Below are 21,353 nucleotides of genomic sequence, written 5' to 3'. Positions count from 1 at the left end.
GACATCAGTATCTAGCCTGTCTGTCAGAGTGCCTGGTCTCTGTCCATTCAGAGACATCAGTATCTAGCCTGTCTGTCAGAGTGCCTGGTCTCTGTCCATTCAGAGACATCAGTATCTAGCCTGTCTGTCAGAGTGGCTGGTCTCTGTCCATTCAGAGACATCAGTATCTAGCCTGTCTGTCAGAGTGGCTGGTCTCTGTCCATTCAGAGACATCAGTATCTAGCCTGTCTGTCAGAGTGGCTGGTCTCTGTCCATTCAGAGACATCAGTATCTAGCCTGTCTGTCAGAGTGCCTGGTCTCTGTCCATTCAGAGACATCAGTATCTAGCCTGTCTGTCAGAGTGGCTGGTCTCTGTCCATTCAGAGACATCAGTATCTAGCCTGTCTGTCAGAGTGGCTGGTCTCTGTCCATTCAGAGACATCAGTATCTAGCCTGTCTGTCAGAGTGGCTGGTCTCTGTCCATTCAGAGACATCAGTATCTAGCCTGTCTGTCAGAGTGCCTGGTCTCTGTCCATTCAGAGACATCAGTATCTAGCCTGTCTGTCAGAGTGGCTGGTCTCTGTCCATTCAGAGACATCAGTATCTAGCCTGTCTGTCAGAGTGGCTGGTCTCTGTCCATTCAGAGACGTCAGTATCTAGCCTGTCTGTCAGAGTGCCTGGTCTCTGTCCATTCAGAGACATCAGTATCTAGCCTGTCTGTCAGAGTGGCTGGTCTCTGTCCATTCAGAGACATCAGTATCTAGCCTGTCTGTCAGAGTGGCTGGTCTCTGTCCATTCAGAGACATCAGTATCTAGCCTGTCTGTCAGAGTGGCTGGTCTCTGTCCATTCAGAGACATCAGTATCTAGCCTGTCTGTCAGAGTGGCTGGTCTCTGTCCATTCAGAGACATCAGTATCTAGCCTGTCTGTCAGAGTGGCTGGTCTCTGTCCATTCAGAGACATCAGTATCTAGCCTGTCTGTCAGAGTGGCTGGTCTCTGTCCATTCAGAGACATCAGTATCTAGCCTGTCTGTCAGAGTGCCTGGTCTCTGTCCATTCAGAGACATCAGTATCTAGCCTGTCTGTCAGAGTGGCTGGTCTCTGTCCATTCAGAGACGTCAGTATCTAGCCTGTCTGTCAGAGTGGCTGGTCTCTGTCCATTCAGAGACATCAGTATCTAGCCTGTCTGTCAGAGTGGCTGGTCTCTGTCCATTCAGAGACGTCAGTATCTAGCCTGTCTGTCAGAGTGGCTGGTCTCTGTCCATTCAGAGACATCAGTATCTAGCCCGTCTGTCTGGACTTCATCACATCATCTTGCAGGTCTCCATGTCCTGGCTTCATACATGTTTCTGTGAACACATACACACACACAGTCCCTGTTCTATTACCAATGGCAGTTATTACCTGTTTGTGTTTCAGACATTACCTATCCTATGTTGAAGATTGAACAGGTCAGATAAAACCTACCCAATTATGGTCTCCCCATCAAACGACTGAGGCTGCCGTCTGGCAAAAGCATCTCCAGTCCATCTGTAGAAATACAGTAGGCAGAGTTCATCAGTGACACACAGAATGAAAAGGGTGTTGCTATTACTGGACTGTATTATTAGTGATCACCTCACTGTGGACGTGTTGAGTTCCAGGTCTCTCTGCATCTCATGCTTCAGTGAACACACACACAGCCACTGTTCTATTACCAATGGCAGTTAGGGATAGGTGATATGACGCACACAAACAGATGCTATGTTGAAGTTTAAACCGGTCAGACTAAATGTAACTAATTCTGTTCTCCCCATTGACGACCGTTGGAAAGCAGGCAAGAGGTGAGGCTGGAGATAAGGTCTTTGCCAGAGCCCCGATTGATGGGCATAGCAGTGTAGATTAGTACCTGGGCCCTCAAAGATACTGGTTGGTCACACACACACACACACACTGATTTACATTATCTATGGTGGTTATGATTAGCCTGGGTGAACCAACCTGATCACTGCCTTTGCAGTTCTATTTCACGTCAGAGATCATAACATTTGAAGGGAAATAGAATGTTTGAACACAGTGATCAGGCTGGTTCCACTAGGCTAGGTTATACCCTGGACATTATATGGTGAACACAGTGATCAGGCTGGTTCCACCAGGCTAGGTTATACCCTGGACATTATATGGTGAACACAGCGATCAGGCTGGTTCCACCAGGCTAGGTTATACCCTGGACATTATATGGTGAACACAGCGATCAGGCTGGTTCCACTAGGCTAGGTTATACCCTGGACATTATATGGTGAACACAGTGATCAGGCTGGTTCCACCAGGCTATGTTATACCCTGGACATTATATGGTGAACACAGCGATCAGGCTGGTTCCACTAGGCTAGGTTATACCCTGGACATTATATGGTGAACACAGTGATCAGGCTGGTTCCACCAGGCTATGTTATACCCTGGACATTATATGGTGAACACCGCGATCAGGCTGGTTCCACCAGGCTAGGTTATACCCTGGACATTATATGGTGAACACCGCGATCAGGCTGGTTCCACCAGGCTATGTTATACCCTGGACATTATATGGTGAACACAGCGATCAGGCTGGTTCCACCAGGTTATACCCTGGACATTATTTGGTGAACACAGTGATCAGGCTGGTTCCACCAGGCTAGGTTATACCCTGGACATTATATGGTGAACACAGTGATCAGGCTGGTTCCACCAGGCTAGGTTATACCCTGGACATCACAGTGATCAGGCTGGTTCCACCAGGCTAGGTTATACCCTGGACATTATATGTTGAACACAGTGATCAGGCTGGTTCCACCAGGCTAGGTTATGCCCTGGACATTATATGGTGAACACAGTGATCAGGCTGGTTCCACCAGGCTAGGTTATGCCCTGGGCATTATATGATGAACACAGTGATCAGGCTGGTTCCACCAGGCTAGGTTATGCCCTGGGCATTATATGATGAACACAGTGATCAGGCCGGTTCCACCAGGCTAGGTTATACCCTGGACATTATATGGTGAACACAGTGATCAGGCTAGGTTATACCCTGGACATTAGTGTCTTGCAAAAATATTCATTCCCCTTGGTGTTTTTCCAATTTAGTTTTATTACAACCTGTAATTTAAATGGATTTTTATTTGGATTTCATGTAATGGACATGCACAAAATAGTCCAAATTGGTGAAGTGAAATGAAAAAATGTACCAAAAAACTATGGAAAAGCGGTGCGTGCATATGTATTGACCCCCTTTGCTATGAAGCCCCTAAATAAGATCTGGTGCAACCAATTATCTTCAGAAGTCACATAAATAAAGTCTACCTGTGTACAATCTAATGAATTAAGTGTCACATGATCTGTCACATGATCTCAGTGTTTATATATACACCTGTTCTGAAAGGCCAAAGAGTCTGCAACTCCACTAACTAAGCAAGGGGCACCACCAAGCAAGCGGAACTATGAAGACCAAAGAGCTCTCCAAACAGGTCAGGGACAAAGTTGTGGAGAAGTACAGATCAGGGTTGGATTATAAAAACATATCCAAAACTTTTAACATCCCACGGAGCACCATTAAATCCATTATTATAAAATTGAAAATATGGCACCACAACAAACCTGCCAAGAGAGGGCCACCCACCAAAACTCACGGACCAGGCAAGGAAAGCATTAATCAGAGGCAACAAAGAGACCAAAGATAACCCTGAAGGAGATGCAAAGCTCCACAGCGGAGATTGGAGTATCTGTCCGTAGGACCACTTTAAGCCGTACATTCCACAGAGCTGGGCTTTACAGAAGAGTGGCCAGAAAAAGACATTGCTTAAAGAAAAAAATAAGCAAACGAGTTTGGTATTCACCAAAAGGCATGTGGGAGACTCCCCAACATATGGAAGAAGGTACTCTGGTCAGATGAGACTAAAATTGAGCTTTTTGGCCATCAAGGAAAACGCTATGTCTGACGCAAACCCAACACCTCTCATCACCCCGAGAACACATCCCCACAGTGAAGCATGGTGGTGGCAGCATCATGCTGTGGGGATGTTTTTCATCGGCAGGGACTGGGAAACTAAAGGAATGATGGATGGTGCTAAATACAATCAAATTCTTGAGGGAAACCTGTTTGGACAATGACCCTAAGCATACTGCTAAAGCAACACTCAAGTGGTTTAAGGGGAAACATTTGAAATGTCTTGGAATGGCCTAGTCAAAGCCCAGACCTCAATCCAATTGAGAATCTGTGGTATGGCTTAAAGATTGCTGTACACCAGTGGAACCCATCCTACTTGCAGGAGTTGGAGCAGTTTTGCCTTGAAGAATGGGCAAAAATCCCAGTGGCTAGATGTGCCAAGCTTGTAAAGACTTACCTCAAGAGACTTGCAGCTGTAATTGCTACAAAAGGTGGGTCTACAAAGTATTGACTTTGGGGAGGTTATGCACGCTCAAGTTCTGTTGTTTTGTCTTATTTCTTGTTTGTTTCACAATAAAAAAAATATTTTGCATCTTCAAAGTGGTAGGCATGTTGTGTAAATCAAATGTTACAAACCCACAAAAAATCTATTTTAATTACAGGTTGTAAGGCAACAAAATAGGAAAAATGCCAAGGGGGGTGAATACTTTCGCAAGCCACTGTATATGGTGAACACAGTGATCAGGCTGGTTCCACCAGGCTAGGTTATACCCTGGACATGATATGGTGAACACAGCGATCAGGCTGGTTCCACTAGGCTAGGTTATACCCTGGACATTATATGGTGAACACAGCGATCAGGCTGGTTCCACTAGGCTAGGTTATACCCTGGACATTATATGGTGAACACAGTGATCAGGCTGGTTCCACCAGGCTAGGTTATACCCTGGACATTATATGGTGAACACAGTGATCAGGCTGGTTCCACCAGGCTAGGTTATACCCTGGACATTATATGGTGAACACAGCGATCAGGCTGGTTCCACCAGGCTAGGTTATACCCTGGACATTATATGGTGAACACAGTGATCAGGCTGGTTCCACCAGGCTAGGTTATACCCTGGACATTATATGGTGAACACAGCGATCAGGCTGGTTCCACTAGGCTAGGTTATACCCTGGACATTATATGGTGAACACAGTGATCAGGCTGGTTCCACCAGGCTAGGTTATACCCTGGACATGATATGGTGAACACAGCGATCAGGCTGGTTCCACTAGGCTAGGTTATACCCTGGACATTATATGGTGAACACAGTGATCAGGCTGGTTCCACCAGGCTAGGTTATACCCTGGACGTTATATGGTGAACACAGCGATCAGGCTGGTTCCACCAGGCTTGGTTATACCCTGGACATCACAGTGATCAGGCTGGTTCCACTAGGCTAGGTTATACCCTGGACATCACAGTGATCAGGCTGGTTCCACTAGGCTAGGTTATAGGGCTGAGACGGTACCATTATCACAATATTCTTTCCATGGCAAAAATCTAAACACGAAAAACACCGAACTCTTTAATCCTTTAACCTGCTGTATGTAAAATATTGTTGCTATAGATACATGTGACTCTGGATGACATGATGTCTGTTTGCAACATTAGGGCTGTTTTTCTAAAGAAGTTAAATCCACATCTTGTTTTGTTCCCTTGCCACGATTACTAATGAGTGCCACGATACTGGTATCGTCCTGGGTCTACTAGGTTATACTCTGGACATTTATATGCATCTAAGAAGTAGAAAATAAGCAGTTTACACACACTATTTTTCACAATTGGGTTACCTAATGTGTCAAAGTAATGAAGTGGGTTACCTTCTGTATTTGTACAAATGATGAGCCTTTGAAAGCTGTTGCCACTGACAGGTGAAGGTTGCTGGCCAACATGTGGCTGACTGTTCTATTTATAGGAAGGCTCACAGCGAGGGCCTGTCTGCATGATGCTGATGAGAGCCCCCTTGCTGGTCTTCTCTATGGACATCTCTCGAACTCATCTTATGATGTGGTGTTGACTGGAAGGGCCTGTGACAGGGTGATATAATGGACAGCCAAGTGGGCCTGTGACAGGGTGATATAATGGACAGCCATGTGGGCCTGTGACAGGGTGATATAATGGACAGCCATGTGGGCCTGTGACAGGGTGATATAATGGACAGCCATGTGGGCCTGTGACAGGGTGATATAATGGACAGCCATGTGGGCCTGTGACAGGGTGATATAATGGACAGCCATGTGGGCCTGTGACAGGGTGATATAATGGACAGCCAAGTGGGCCTGTGACAGGGTGATATAATGGACAGCCAAGTGGGCCTGTGACAGGGTGATATAATGGACAGCCATGTGGGCCTGTGACAGGGTGATATAATGGACAGCCATGTGGGCCTGTGACAGGGTGATATAATGGACAGCCAAGTGGGCCTGTGACAGGGTGATATAATGGACAGCCATGTGGGCCTGTGACAGGGTGATATAATGGACAGCCATGTGGGCCTGTGACAGGGTGATATAATGGACAGCCAAGTGGGCCTGTGACAGGGTGATATAATGGACAGCCAAGTGGGCCTGTGACAGGGTGATATAATGGACAGCCAAGTGGGCCTGTGACAGGGTGATATAATGGACAGCCAAGTGGTAAATTCCATTTTGTTGTAAAGAAAGGAGAAATATTTTTGCTAATGCACTTCACAACCAAAATGACTATACTTAGTTATATCTGCTTGGCTGGAGAATTAGCTACTAGTTTATCAACCCGGGTAGTTTTGAATCCAACTTTTTTTTTTACATAACACACATTACCTGTCGTTGTTGATCTGGGCAGTAACTCGGGTCACTATCAGAGGCCTCATGATGGCGTGTCCTTTTCATAGGAGTCCAGGGAGACTGGCAACAGCGGAGGAGGAGGTGTCACAAGGCTACTTGTGTTGCATGACACACTTTTATAATGAGGTCTTGCCTGACAAACTGTGAAAATAGCAAGTGAACAGTGAATTAAATCATTTTTGGAGGTCGCTAAACCATTGTAATCACATTGCAGGACATGTTAATGATACCCACCTTTGCTCCTCTGGTAGGCCCCGGCGGGGATCAGTCTTACACTTGTCTAACAGGAAAAAAACAGGGTCAACGATTGTCATCATCCCTCAATTATAAACATATCTTGAGAAATAACGTAATCTCGTTTTGTAAACTAATTCTATGAATTACAGATGTAGACTGACCGGCTCCAGATGGGATTAGATTCAGGCCGGTAACGCTGTTACACTGTGCAACCAACTGTGACATGTTCTGCTATGGCCCTGCGTTGGTTTGAGTTTGTTGCTGCCAGTACACTGTTGTAGTCCTAGTCAGACATAAATGAGCTAATACTACCACCGCTGCATCCAATATTTATTTGTGCTCCAGACATGGGTTGCTCCTCAGAGGCAAATGTGACTGTTTCGTCTAAATTACACTAATTTAGAGTGGAATGGAAATACGATGACATTGCTAAAGTAGGCAAATACATAGTAGTAAACAACTAGCAAAGTTTGTCAAAAAATAGCTACCAATGCTAATGTTAGCTAGTTAAAATACGGTGGTCCCCTCAATCTTAGTTTGCTAGCTAACATCAGCTATGATAATGATGATCAAAATATACATAACCAGCAGTCTGTAGTCTTGCAACCGGTATAGTCACCGCCACTGGTTGGTCAAGCCGTATAGGGATGTTCAGTCTCAAACCGCCGTGATCCTTTTGATTTGAACGTTTTGGGGGAGACGGAGCCCCATTCTATGGGTTTCTTTTTCTGTCCCGGGTTACTCCGGTGGGAGGAGTTTTAACCGGGTAAAAAGTTATTTGCATTCGGTTTGTAACCGGGCTGCCTCCCGGGAGTGAGCCAGGTGCCGCGCTCTGGCCGACGGCAAAGTCGGCTCAAAACAAATAATAATCAATCACATGGAGTGATGAGTAGGATTCAGTGTTTTCACATGCAGAAGTGACTGCTTTTGATAACGTGTTATCTGCCTTCCCAGTGAAAACTAGTTTTACAATTGAAACACTTATTTTATGGAAAAGTGATGTATGTTTCTGGACGATGCAACTAGCTTGCTTGTAGACAACATGACCAAGCGGAGCAGATTAGTTTACTGTTTGATTTGAGAAGGGTGAGCTTCCCTCCCTTCTTTCACGCGTTGACGTGTGGTCCATTGTCGGTTCTACGCGACCAGTGTAATAGGAAGCAAAGTGGGCAGAGGGGCAATTTGCACGTTGAGCTTGGCGAAAGGAGGCATGATATGTTGACATAATTGTATATCCAAACCCAATCTTAATTTACTTGTTGTGACGAGGTTCCAAACTCAGTTTTAGACTGCCTTTATGACCAAACATTTTCCTATTTACACTCTGTAGTCAATTATGACACTATAATAAATGTTTCTGACTCATATCGATGCCACGTTTTGGTTTTTAGGGGCAGTCGATCTGTAAAGCATTAGGGAAGTTTTGGGTGAGAGTTTGGGAGGGTGTTGTGTATCGTTGGCCAGCAGGTGTCGCCCTATTTCTACTTTCGTTGCCTCTCTTTTTAGGATCTGTGTTTAATAATTTGTGAGTCAATGTTTTAGTAGTGTTTCCTTACCTCGGCCCACCAGCCTGTGTTTCATTCAGACTTACCAATCTGATCCTCTTCCTGATCTTCTACCTCAGCTGAGTCTGGGCCAATACAAACAGTTATGTCACAGTCTGCCCGGGACTAAACCAACACTGTGGAATATCTGACCTCTGTAGTCATGAATGTGAATTTGAAGCACAATCAAAACCCATTTTTAGTTTAGAGTTTGAATAGAACTTTCTCTCTAGATCAGGGCTCTCCAACCCTCTTCCTGGAGAGCTACCATCCTGTAGGTTTACACTCCAACCCTAATCTAGCGCACCTAATTCTAGACAATTAGCTGGTTGATAAACTGAATCAGGTTAGTCACAACTGGGGTTGGAGTGAAAACCTACTGGAGGGTAGCTCTCCAGGAACAGGGTTGAAGAGCCCTGGTGTTAACCTACAGGAGGGTAGCTCTCCAGGAACAGGGTTGGAGAAACCTGGTGTAAACCTACAGGAGGGTAGTTCTCCAGGAACAGGGTTGGAGAGCCCTGGTGTAAACCTACAGGAAGGTAGCTCTCCAGAAACATAGTTGGAGAGCCCAGGTGTAAACCTACAGGAGGGTGGCTCTCTGGGAACAGGGTTGGAGAGCCCAGGTGTAAACCTACAGGAGGATAGCTCTCCAGAAACAGGGTTGGAGAACCCTGGTGTAAACCTACTGGTGGGTAGCTCTCCAGGAACAGGGTTGGAGAACCCTGGTGTAAACCTACAGGAGGGTAGTTCTCCAGGAACAGGGTTGGAGAGCCCTGGTGTAAACCTACAGGAGGGTAGCTCTCCAGGAACAGGGTTGGAGAACCCTGGATGTAAACCTATGGGAGTGGGCAACAGAACATTGTACTGTCTAAACTAAGTTTGTTGTGTTTATGAAATAGTTTTCCTTAATCATAGCTAAAGTTTTTACTGCTACGGATTCCGCGATGCGGTTAGCCTTTACAGCTGGGATCTCAAGTTTGTGTTCTGGATTCCTGTTAAGTAGCAGTTAGCTGCTAGCCGTCATGGAAACGGAGCAGGCTAACGCTAGTAGTACTAACCATCTAGTGTTTTTATCCACGACTGGGCACAAATGCTTTAGGTGTGATCAATCACAGATTAAGATAAGGTGGAACTGAACGATGGACAGGGATTTGTCTGCCCTAAATGCACCACCATCAAGGAACTCAGGGAAGAGATCCTCCAGTTGTTCGCTTGGCTGCGAGAAAAGGATTACCTGCTTTCTAGGTACACCAAACTTGCTATAACCCAGGCAAACCGAATCTCATTTTTAAATGCCTCCTGTAGCAAAACTGTCAATGAGTCAGGAGGCGTTAATCTGTCCCAATCCAACGGACGGATGTTCAGCTCAACTCCACGACCCATGGGAGACTGGACACTCGCAAGGCATAGGAGATCGGGGAGGCAGTCTGGCCACCCTTTATCTATCCGAGAAGATCCGATCCAGCTATCAAAGAGCTTTGCCCCGAGACGGACCTACCAGCCCCGTGAGTCAGAACTGATCCTGGGAGTATATCGCCAGCTGGCGGCTGCCCAGTGGCACCCTCTCCACGACCACCACAGTTCAGCAGGTCGCTGACTCAAGACAGAAGGGTTTCGGGCCATCTTCCACCTTCCTGGGGTTTCCGACGCCATCCGCTGTTGCTGGTACTAAGAGTCGGGCTAGCCTGTCTCAAAGCGCCCCCCCCCCCCCCCCCATAACGGTCCCATCCTGCTCCCCCTCTTCCCTCATCGGATTCCATCAAGACCACCATTGTGGACAGCTCGATGGTGAAAGATTTTGGCCTGCCTTCGATCTGTGGACCGACCAAGATCACCTGTCACCCAGGAGCCTGTGTCCATGACAACAACTCCCTCCTGCCCACAGTTCTGGCCAACTACTCCAATATTGACACCATCGTCACTCACATACAGAACTAGTCAACATTTTGGACACATCTACTCATCCCAGGGTTTTATCTTTTATTTTTACTATTTTCTTACATTGTAAAATAATAGTGAAGACATTAAACTATGAAATAACACACAGAATCATGTAGTAACCAAAAAATCTCTTATCTCAAATGTAAAATATATTTAAATTTGTCTTCGTCAAAGTAGTCACCCTTTACCTTGATGACTGCTTTGCACACTCTTGGCATTCTCTCAACCAGCTTCACCTGGAATGCTTTTCCAACAGTCTTGAAGGAGTTCCAACTTGTTGGCTGCTTTTCCTTCACTCTTTATTTAAAAAATCATTGTGTGGGACAATTTTAATTTTCATGTTGACAAAGAGACTGACTCCAAGACCATTGAATTTATGAATATTTTGAGCTTCATGGACTTTTTCCAACATGTTACTGGGCCCACCCATAACCGTGGCCATACTCTGGACCTGGTTATTACCAAGGGGCTTTCTACTGGCCCACCCATAACTGTGGCCATACTCTAGACCTGGTTATTACCAAGGGGCTTTCTACTGGGCCCCCCATAACCGTGGCCATACTCTGGACCTGGTTATTACCAAGGGGCTTTCTACTGGGCCCACCCATAACCACAGCCGTACTCTGGACCTGGATATTACCAAGGGGCTTTCTACTGGGCCCACCCATAACCCCAGCCGTACTCTGGACCTGGATATTACCAAGGGGCTTTCTACTGGGCCCACCCATAACCACAGCCGTACTCTGGACCTGGATATTACCATGGGGCTTTCTACTGGGCCCACCCATAACCACAGCCGTACTCTGGACCTGGATATTACCAAGGGGCTTTCTACTGGGCCCACCCATAACCACAGCCGTACTCTGGACCTGGATATTACCAAGGGGCTTTCTACTGGGCCCACCCATAACCCCAGCCGTACTCTGGACCTGGATATTACCAAGGGGCTTTCTACTGGGCCCACCCATAACCACAGCCGTACTCTGGACCTGGATATTACCAAGGGGCTTTCTACTGGGCCCACCCATAACCACAGCCGTACTCTGGACCTGGATATTACCAAGGGGCTTTCTACTGGGCCCACCCATAACCCCAGCCGTACTCTGGACCTGGATATTACCAAGGGGCTTTCTACTGGGCCCACCCATAACCACAGCCGTACTCTGGACCTGGATATTACCAAGGGGCTTTCTACTGGGCCCACCCATAACCACAGCCGTACTCTGGACCTGGATATTACCAAGGGGCTTTCTACTGGGCCCACCCATAACCACAGCCGTGCTCTGGACCTGGATATTACCAAGAGGCTTTATATTGACATATCCTCTATTGTTGATGTTGCTTTATCTGATCACCACGGTCTTTTTTACTACCTTGTTGCCCAGAGCAAAGAGGAATACTGAACGTATTATTAAGAAACGCTATCTTACCTCTGAAGTTGCTACAGATTTTGTGTATGAACAATACTCCACCACCTATTCTGCTTTCCTCTTGTGATGATTTAGTTGATAACTTTAGCAAATGAAGGACAACCATTGATGCCATAGCTCCAGTAAGGTTGAAAAAAGCCACATCCAAATGGAGAAGCCCCTTGGATGAGTGAGGAAACTAAATCAATTAGAAAAGTGGTGAAAGTCAAAGTTGCAGGTCCATTATGATATTCTGAGAGAGCAACTTGGCATATACAGTGCATTCAGAATGTATTCAGCCCCCTTCCCTTTTTCCACATTTTGTTGCGTTACAGCATTATTCTAAAATGGATTAAATAAAATGTCCTCATCAATCTACACACAATACCCCATAATGACAAAGCGAAAACAGGTTTTTAGAAATGTTTGCAAATGTATTAAAAATAAAAACGGAAATACCTTATTTACATAAGTATTCAGACCCTTTGCTATGAGACTCGAAATTGAACTGAGGTGCATCTTGTTTCCATTTATCATCCTTGAGAAGTTTCTACAATTGATTAGTTCACCTATGGTAAATTCAATTGATTGGACATGATTTGGGAAAGCACACACCTGTCTGCATAAGGTCCCACAGTTGTCAGAGCAAAAACCAAGCCATGAGGTTGAAGGAATTATCCGTAGAGCTCCGAGACAGGATTGTGTCGAGGCACAGATCTGCGGAAAGGTATCAAAAACTTTCTACAGCATTGAAGGTCCCCAAGAACACAGTGGCCTCCATCATTCTTAAATGGAAGAAGTTTGGAACCACCAAGACTCTTCCTAGAGCCGGCCACCCGGCCAAACAGAGAAATCGCGGGAGAAGGGCCTTGGTCAGGGAGGTGACCAAGAACCCAATGGTCACTCTGACAGAGCTCCAGAGTTCCTCTGTGGAGATGGGAGAACCTTCCAGAAGGACAGCCACTCCCCAGTAAAAAGGAACATGACAGCCCGCTTGGAGTTTGCCAAAAGGCACCTAAAGGACTCTGACCATGAGAAACAAGATTCTCTGGCCTGATGAAACCAAGATTCAACTCTTTGGCTTGAATGCCAAGTGTCACATCTGGAGGAAACCTGGCACCATCCCTATGGTGAAGCATGGTGGAGGCAGCATCATGCTGTGGGGATGTATTTCAGGGACTGGGACACTAGTCAGGATCAAGGGAAAGATGATCGGAGCAAAGTACTGAGAGATCCTTGATGGAAACCTGCTCAACGGGCTCAGGACCCAGACTGGGGAGAAGGTTCACCTTCAAACAGGACAATGACCCTAAGCACACAGCCAAGACAACACAGGAGTGGCTTCGGGACAAGTCTCTGAATGTCCTTGAGTGGCCCAGCCAGAGCCCAGACTTGAACCCGATTGAACATCTCTGGAGTGACCTGGAAATAGTTGTGCAGCAACGCTCCCCATCCAACCTGACAGAGCTTAAGAGGATCTGCAGAGAAGAATGGGAGATACTCCCCAAATACAGGTGTGCCAAGCTTGTAGCGTCATACCCAAGAAGACTTGAGGCTGTAATCGCTGCCAAAGGTGCTTCAAGAAAGTCCAGAGTAAAGGGTCTGAATACTTATGGAAATGTGATATTTCAGTATTTTTATTTTTGCGTTGTCATTATTGGGTATTGTGTGTGTGTAGATTTGATGAGGGGGGGAAAAACAATGAAATACGTTACAGCCTTATTCTAAAATGTAACAAAGTGTGGAAAAAGTCAAGGTGTCTGAATACTTTCTAAATGCCAGACGGGCTCTAATCTGATCGCTAGTCATTTGAGAGAAATCCTACACCTGCAAACCTACTGTATATGAACTTTCCTACACGTCGAAATGTGATGAGTTTGCAGCATATTTTAGAGATAAGATATCCAGCCTAATGTTTGTTATCAGTCAAGACCTGATAAGAAGTTTAATATGTGCCTTAGTCTACCACGCAAAGGTACTATGGAGTTATTTTCCCTGGTTGACACAGACATGCTCAGCAAAGTGACATCACAACTTAAGCCTTCTATTTATTACAGAATCTAAAATAACACCTAGGTTTTCTTTCAAAAACAAGGACATTTCTAAGTGACCCCAAACTTTTGAACGGTAGTGTATATGGCTCACAACTTCCTCTCTAACTAAATCAAGAAAAAACAGTTACTTATTGTTTGAGCCAAAGTACAGAGAGATAATCTGGCTGAACATTTTAATTCACGGGCAATAAAGATAAAACACCAGGTAAAAAAAAACTAGGTGTCATTTTAGATTGAACTAAATTTCGAATCACACATGAGTAATGTGACCAAAATAGCTTTTACCGCCTGAGGAACATTGCCAAGGTGCGGCCGTTTCTCTCAGGTTGCTACAGAGAGACTCACCCAGGCTTTTATTACAAGCAGGCTTGACTACTGTAATGCTCTCCTGTCTGGTGTACCCAAGAAAGCCATTGGTCAACTGCAAAACATACAGAATGCTGCAGCACGGGTACTGACCAAGACCAGACAGAAAGCACATATTGCACTGGTTTTAAAGTCTCAACACTGGCTGCCTGTGAGTTTTAGAATTCATTTTAATATTCTTCTTTTGGTTTTTAAATCAATCCACGATTGTGCACCCCAGTACATGTCAGACATGCTTTTAAGTTATGTACCCAGTAGGTCCCTTAGGTCCTCTGGCCTTTTAACTATCCCAAAGCCTAGGACCAAGAGGCATGGAGAGGCAGCCTTTAGTTACTATGCCCCCAGCCTCTGGAATAGCCTGCCAGGGGGGGGCTGAAACTGTGAACGTACGGGATCGGGCACAGCCTGCCAGGGGGGGGCTGAAACTGTCGAGTTTTAAGAGATCTTAAAACATACCTTAGCTTTGCTTTTCCTCACTGTGCTTTTTTTAGTCTCTGTTTTTATTGTTGTTCTTTAGTTTGTTTATCCTCTGATGTTTGTTGTGAATATTTCTTTTTAATTTCATTTGTTTTTATTCATTTTTTTTCCCCATGTCTGAAATGTGTTGTATAAATAAAGCTTGATTTGATTTGGTAGCTCTGCTCTAGATCTACTATTTGACTTGGTAAAAGAAGTAGTCCTCATCTCATCCGCGTTCCTTCATCAGCGCTGTAGCTTTGTCTAATCATCACCATTAACGCTGACAGGTCATTTAGCAGGACCCGGTGGGTGCTGTGCCAGTGTTTCTGTGTGACGGATGGTTCCTGGCACAGAGCTGTAAACCATGGATATGGTGTTTTTAGAAACATTGTATTACATTAGTATAAATTACCGTGAGACCGCAATACATCTATTGAGAAATCTAATCATGTACACAGACAGATGTGTTCCATTTTTCTGTCTGTTCTTCCCTCCCTTTAATACAGGTAGGAGGGGAGGAATGTGACCGGCCGTTGACCCTGATGGTTAACATCTGACCAGTTAGTTCCCCAGTGTTCAGTTCTCCTACAGGTTATTAAAGCTCAGGGGTTAATGCAGGGTCGCTGAGAGGTCAGAGGGTAGAAGGAGCTCTGGGTGCACTCTGTACAGACAGTACCACTGGGGAAAGGGGGAACGCTTTTTGAGAGGGACCAGACAGTAGCACTGGGGAAGAGGGGCTGCTGATAATAGCCAGACTGACTCCCAGCTGTCACAGGTGACCAAGTGCTCTGTTGTTTTTGTGGTTAGCGACTGGCGAGGAATACCGAAACACACAGCTTATTATTTAATAACAGCTTAGTAAAGGGTACAGTATATAATCTAAGTGTTGTTTGTCCCCTCCTAACAGGTGGTCCGTTGGTGCTGTGCCAGCCGGCCCAGGTGCTGCAGATCCACACGCCACAGGCAGTCACCGGGCACCTGGTTACCATGCCATCATTGACCCAAGAGAGGCCCGCCCCCATTGCAGTCACACTCCACAGCCCTGGCTCTGACGAAGATGTAAGTGTCTGCTGTGTGTGTGTGTGTGTGTGAGAGAGAGAGGGTGTGTGTGTCCTACATGTCTGTGTTTTGATCATGCTCGTATGCCTCTGATTTCATTCTCCTTTCCACAACAATGGAAGACTGTATCTCACTCTGTGGTGCTGGTTCCTCTTCACTTCAGTTCATTGATTTTAATTCCTGGGTGAAATACGAAAACACAAAATGGCAGCTAGAAAAACTAGCCACCATTATTATTTATGATGCTGTCAGTCTTTTTTCTAGACTGACAGAAACTAGATTTGCAGCATCCAGGATTGGCATACAGCTGAGCTTAACTTCTATGGGCTACGTGGGACGCTAGAGTCCCACCCGCGCTACACACTATCAAAAGCCAGTGAAATATCAGGGCGCGAAATACGAAATAGCAAAAATCTCTTTTCATTTTCTCAATCAACTATTTTACACCATTTTAAAGATTAAACTTCTCATTAATCTAACCACATTGCCCGATTTCAAAAAGGCTTTACGGCGAAAGCATAAAATTAGATTATGTAGGACATAAACTTAAAGAAAAACCACACAGCCATTTTCCAAGCAAGGACATGCATCACAAAGACCAAAAATACAGCTAAAATATTCACTAACCTTTGATCTTCATCAGATGGCACTCATAGGACTTCATGTTACACAATACATGTATGTTTTGCTCGATAAAGTTCATATTTATATCCAAAAAACCCATTTTACATTGGCGCGTGATGTTCAGAAAATGTATTCCCACCAAAACTGCCGGTGAATGTGCACATCAATTTACAAAAATACTCATCATAAACGTTGATCAAATTTACAACAGTTATTGAAAGAATTATAGATATACTTCTCCTTAATGCAACCGCTGTGTCAGATTTTAAAATAGCTTTACGGAGAAAGCACATTTTTCAATATTCTGAGTACATAGCTCAGCCATCAAAGCAAGCTATACAGACACCCGCCAACTAAACTCAGAATTAGTATTGTAAATATTCTCTTACCTTTGCTGGTCTTCGTCAGAATGCACTCCCAGGACTCCTACTTCCACAAGAAATGTTCTTTTTGTTCGAAATACTCCATATTTATGTCCAAATACCTCCGTTTTGTTCGTGCGTTCAGATCACTATCCAAAGGCATAATATGCAGACAAGAAAAGTAAAATGGTTCCATTACCGTTCGTAGAAACATGTCAAACGTTGTTTACAATCAATCCTTAGGGTCTTTTTAACATAAAACGTCAATAATAATCCAACCGGACAATAGCGTATTCATTAGAGGAAAAAGAAGGAGCGGTGCGCCAAACGTGCCCGTGCAGTAAACAACTCACTGGTCCCAGGCAGTCCACTCATTGACTGAGCTCTTATTTTCTGCCCAGTAACAGGAGAAGGATGAAACACGTTTCTAAAGGCTGTTGACAGCCAATGGAAGCCTTAGGAAGTGCAACGTGACCCCACAGACACTGTAGTTTCGATAGGGATTCAAAAGAAGAACTACAATTCTCAGATTTCCCACTTCCTGGTTGGATTTTTCTAAGGTTTTTGCCTGCCATATGAGTTCTGTTATACTCGCAGACATCATTCAAACAGTTTTAGAAACTTCAGTGTTTTCTATCCAAATGTACTAATAATATGCAAATATTTGACTCTGGGCCCGAGTATTAGGCAGTTTACTCTGGGCACACTTTTCATCTGAAAATGATAATACTGCCCCCTATACCTTAAAAAGTTAATGTCAAATTAAATTTTATTAGTCGCATGCGCCGAATACAACAGGTGTAGACCTAACAGTGAAATGCTTACTTACGAGCCCCTAACCAACAGTGCAGTTTAAAAAATGTGGTTAAGAATAAGAAATAAAAGTAACAAGTAGTTAAAGAGCAGCAGTAAAATAACAATAGCGAGATTATACAGGGGGGTACCGGTACAGAGTCAATGTGCGGGGACACCGGTTAGTCAAGGTAATTGAGGTAATATGTACATGTAGGTAGAGTTATTAAAGTGACTATGCATAGATAATAAACAGAGAGTAGCAGCAGCGTTAAGGGGGGGGCAGCAATTCAAATCATTTGGTTAGATGTTCAGGAGTCTTATGGCTTGGGGGTAGAAGCTGTTTAGAAGCCTCTCGGACCTAGACTTGGCACTCCAGTACCGGTGGCCGTGCGGTAGCAGAGAGAACAATCTATGGTGGCTGGAGTCTTTGACAATTTTTAGGGCATTCCTCTGACACCGCCTGGTATAGAGGTCCTGTGTGGCAGGAAGCTTGGCCCCAGTAATGTACTGGGCCGTACGCAGTACCCTCTGTAGTGCCTTGCGGTCGGAGGCCGAGTAGTTGCCATACCAGGCAGTGATGTAACCAGTCAGGATGCTCTCGATGGTGCAGCTGTAGAACCTTTTGAGGATCTGAGGACCCATGCCAAATCTTTTCAGTCTCCTGGGGGGGAATAGGTTTTGTTGTGCTTGGACCATGTTAGTTTGTTGGTGATGTGGACACCAATGAACTTGAAGCTCTCAACCTGCTCCACTACAGCCCCGTCGATGAGAATGGGTGCGTGCTTGGTCCTCCTTTTCCTGTAGTCCACAATCATCTCCTTTCTCTTGATCACGTTGAGAGAGAGGTTGTTGTCCTGGCACCACACGGCCAGGTCTCTGACCTCCTCCCTATAGGCTCGTTGTTGTCGGGGATCAGGCCTACCACTGTTGTCATCGGCCAACTTAATGATGGTGTTGGAGTCGTGTCTGGCCGTGCAGTTATGAGTGAACAGGGAGTACAGGAGGGGACTGAGCACGCACCCCTGAGGGGCCCCAGTGTTGAGGATCAGCGTGGCGGATCTGTTGTTACCTACCCTCACCACCTGGGGGCGGCCCGTCAGGATGTCCAGGATCCAGTTGCAGAGGGAGGTGTTTAGTCCCAGAGTCTTTAGCTTAGTGATGAGCTTTGAGGGCACTATGGTGTTGAACGCTGAGCTGTAGTCAATGAATAGCGTTCTCATATAGGTGTTCCTTTTGTCCAGGTGTGAAAGGGAAGTGTGGAGTGCAATAGAGATTGCATCATCTGTTGGGGCGGTATGCAAATTGGAGTGGGTCTAGGGTTTCTGGGATAAGGGTGTTGATGTGAGCCATGACCAGCTTTTCAAAGCACTTCATAGCTACAGACGTGAATGCTACGGGGCGGTGTGTAATGTGAATCCACATTAACTACAGCGTACAGGAAATGCACCCAGTCTACAGTATGCCATTGTTGATGATTCACTTCATCGTCCTAAAGATGTTTCTTCAGTCTCAGAAGTTGTTTGTTCCATTCTGTTTCCCGCCTCTTGATCTTCAGTATAGGTGACGATTACAAAATGACAGTCTGTATTGTAGTAATGAACAGCTGGCTAGAGTCAGTCTGTATTGTAGTAATGAACAGCTGGCTAGAGTCAGTCTGTGTTGTAGTAATGAACAGCTGGCTAGAGTCAGAATGTGTTGTAGTAATGAACAGCTGGCTACAGTCAGAATGTGTTGTAGCAATGAACAGCTGGCTACAGTCAGAATGTGTTGCAGTAATGGAATGGTAAAACAGCGGGCTACAGTCAGAATGTGTTGCAGTAATGGAATGGTAAAACAGCGGGCTACAGTCAGAATGTGTTGCAGTAATGGAACAGCGGGCTACAGTCAGAATATGTTGCAGTAATGGAATGGTAAAACAGCGGGCTACAGTCAGAATGTGTTGCAGTAATGGAACGGTAAAACAGCTGGCTACAGTCAGAATGTATTGTAGCAATGAACAGCGGGCTACAGTCAAAATGTGTTGCATTAATGGAACAGCTTGCTACAGTCAGAATGTGTTGCAGTAATGGAACAGCGGGCTACAGTCAGAATATGTTGCAGTAATGGAATGGTAAAACAGCGGGCTACAGTCAGAATGTGTTGCAGTAATGGAACGGTAAAACAGCTGGCTACAGTCAGAATGTGTTGCAGTAATGGAACAGCGGGCTACAGTCAGAATGTGTTGCAGTAATGGAATGGTGGAACAGCTGGCTACAGTCAGAATGTGTTGTAGTAATGGAACAGCTGGCTACAGTCAGAATGTGTTGTAGTAATGGAATGGTGGAACAGCTGGCTACAGTCAGAATGTGTTGTAGTAATGGAACAGCTGGCTACAGTCAGAATGTGTTGCAGTAATGAACAGCTGGCTACAGTCAGAATGTATTGTAGCAATGAACAGCTGGCTACAGTCAGAATGTGTTGTAGTAATGGAACAGCTGGCTACAGTCAGAATGTGTTGTAGTAATGGAACAGCTGGCTACAGTCAGAATGTGTTGTAGTAATGAACAGCTGGCTACAGTCAGAATGTGTTGTAGTAATGGAACAGCTGGCTACAGTCAGAATGTGTTGTAGTAATGAACAGCTGGCTACAGTCAGAATGTGTTGTAGTAATGGAACAGCTGGCTACAGTCAGAATGTGTTGTAGTAATGAACAGCTGGCTACAGTCAGAATGTGTTGTAGTAATGAACAGCTGGCTACAGTCAGAATGTGTTGTAGTAATGAACAGCTGGCTACAGTCAGAATGTGTTGTAGTAATGGAACAGCTGGCTACAGTCAGAATGTGTTGTAGTAATGAACAGCTGGCTACAGTCAGAATGTGTTGTAGTAATGGAACAGCTGGCTACAGTCAGAATGTGTTGTAGTAATGAACAGCTGGCTACAGTCAGAATGTGTTGCATTAATGGAACAGCTGGCTACAGTCAGAATGTATTGTAGCAATGAACAGCGGGCTACAGTCAAAATGTGTTGCATTAATGGAACAGCTTGCTACAGTCAGAATGTGTTGCAGTAATGGAACAGCGGGCTACAGTCAGAATATGTTATTCAGTCAGAATGTGTTGCAGTAATGGAACAGCGGGCTACAGTCAGAATGTGTTGCAGTAATGGAATGGTGGAACAGCTGGCTACAGTCAGAATGTGTTGTAGTAATGGAACAGCTGGCTACAGTCAGAATGTGTTGTAGTAATGGAATGGTGGAACAGCTGGCTACAGTCAGAATGTGTTGTAGTAATGGAACAGCTGGCTACAGTCAGAATGTGTTGCAGTAATGAACAGCTGGCTACAGTCAGAATGTATTGTAGCAATGAACAGCTGGCTACAGTCAGAATGTGTTGTAGTAATGGAACAGCTGGCTACAGTCAGAATGTGTTGTAGTAATGGAACAGCTGGCTACAGTCAGAATGTGTTGTAGTAATGAACAGCTGGCTACAGTCAGAATGTGTTGTAGTAATGGAACGGTAAAACAGCTGGCTACAGTCAGAATGTGTTGCAGTAATGGAACAGCGGGCTACAGTCAGAATGTGTTGCAGTAATGGAATGGTGGAACAGCTGGCTACAGTCAGAATGTGTTGTAGTAATGGAACAGCTGGCTACAGTCAGAATGTGTTGTAGTAATGGAATGGTGGAACAGCTGGCTACAGTCAGAATGTGTTGTAGTAATGGAACAGCTGGCTACAGTCAGAATGTGTTGTAGTAATGGAACAGCTGGCTAC

At 45.2% G+C, this 21,353-nt stretch overlaps 1 protein-coding gene across 2 annotated transcripts in view; it reads left to right on the top strand.

The window, feature by feature from the left end:
• Positions 1 to 21,353, top strand: part of atf6 (activating transcription factor 6) — a 137,927-nt gene that overhangs the window by 8,345 nt on the left and 108,229 nt on the right. For both annotated transcript variants that reach the window (XM_014123468.2, XM_014123469.2), the window contains exon 7: positions 15,671 to 15,822. In XM_014123468.2, coding sequence (XP_013978943.1) covers positions 15,671 to 15,822 — 152 coding nt within the window. The remainder of the gene's footprint in view (positions 1 to 15,670; positions 15,823 to 21,353) is intronic.

Source organism: Salmo salar, chromosome ssa10 (assembly GCF_905237065.1).
Source record: "Salmo salar chromosome ssa10, Ssal_v3.1, whole genome shotgun sequence".
NCBI classification, from domain to species: Eukaryota; Metazoa; Chordata; class Actinopteri; order Salmoniformes; family Salmonidae; genus Salmo; species Salmo salar.
Note: the sequence above shows the minus strand (reverse complement) of the source record. Positions and strands in the feature narration are given on the sequence as shown.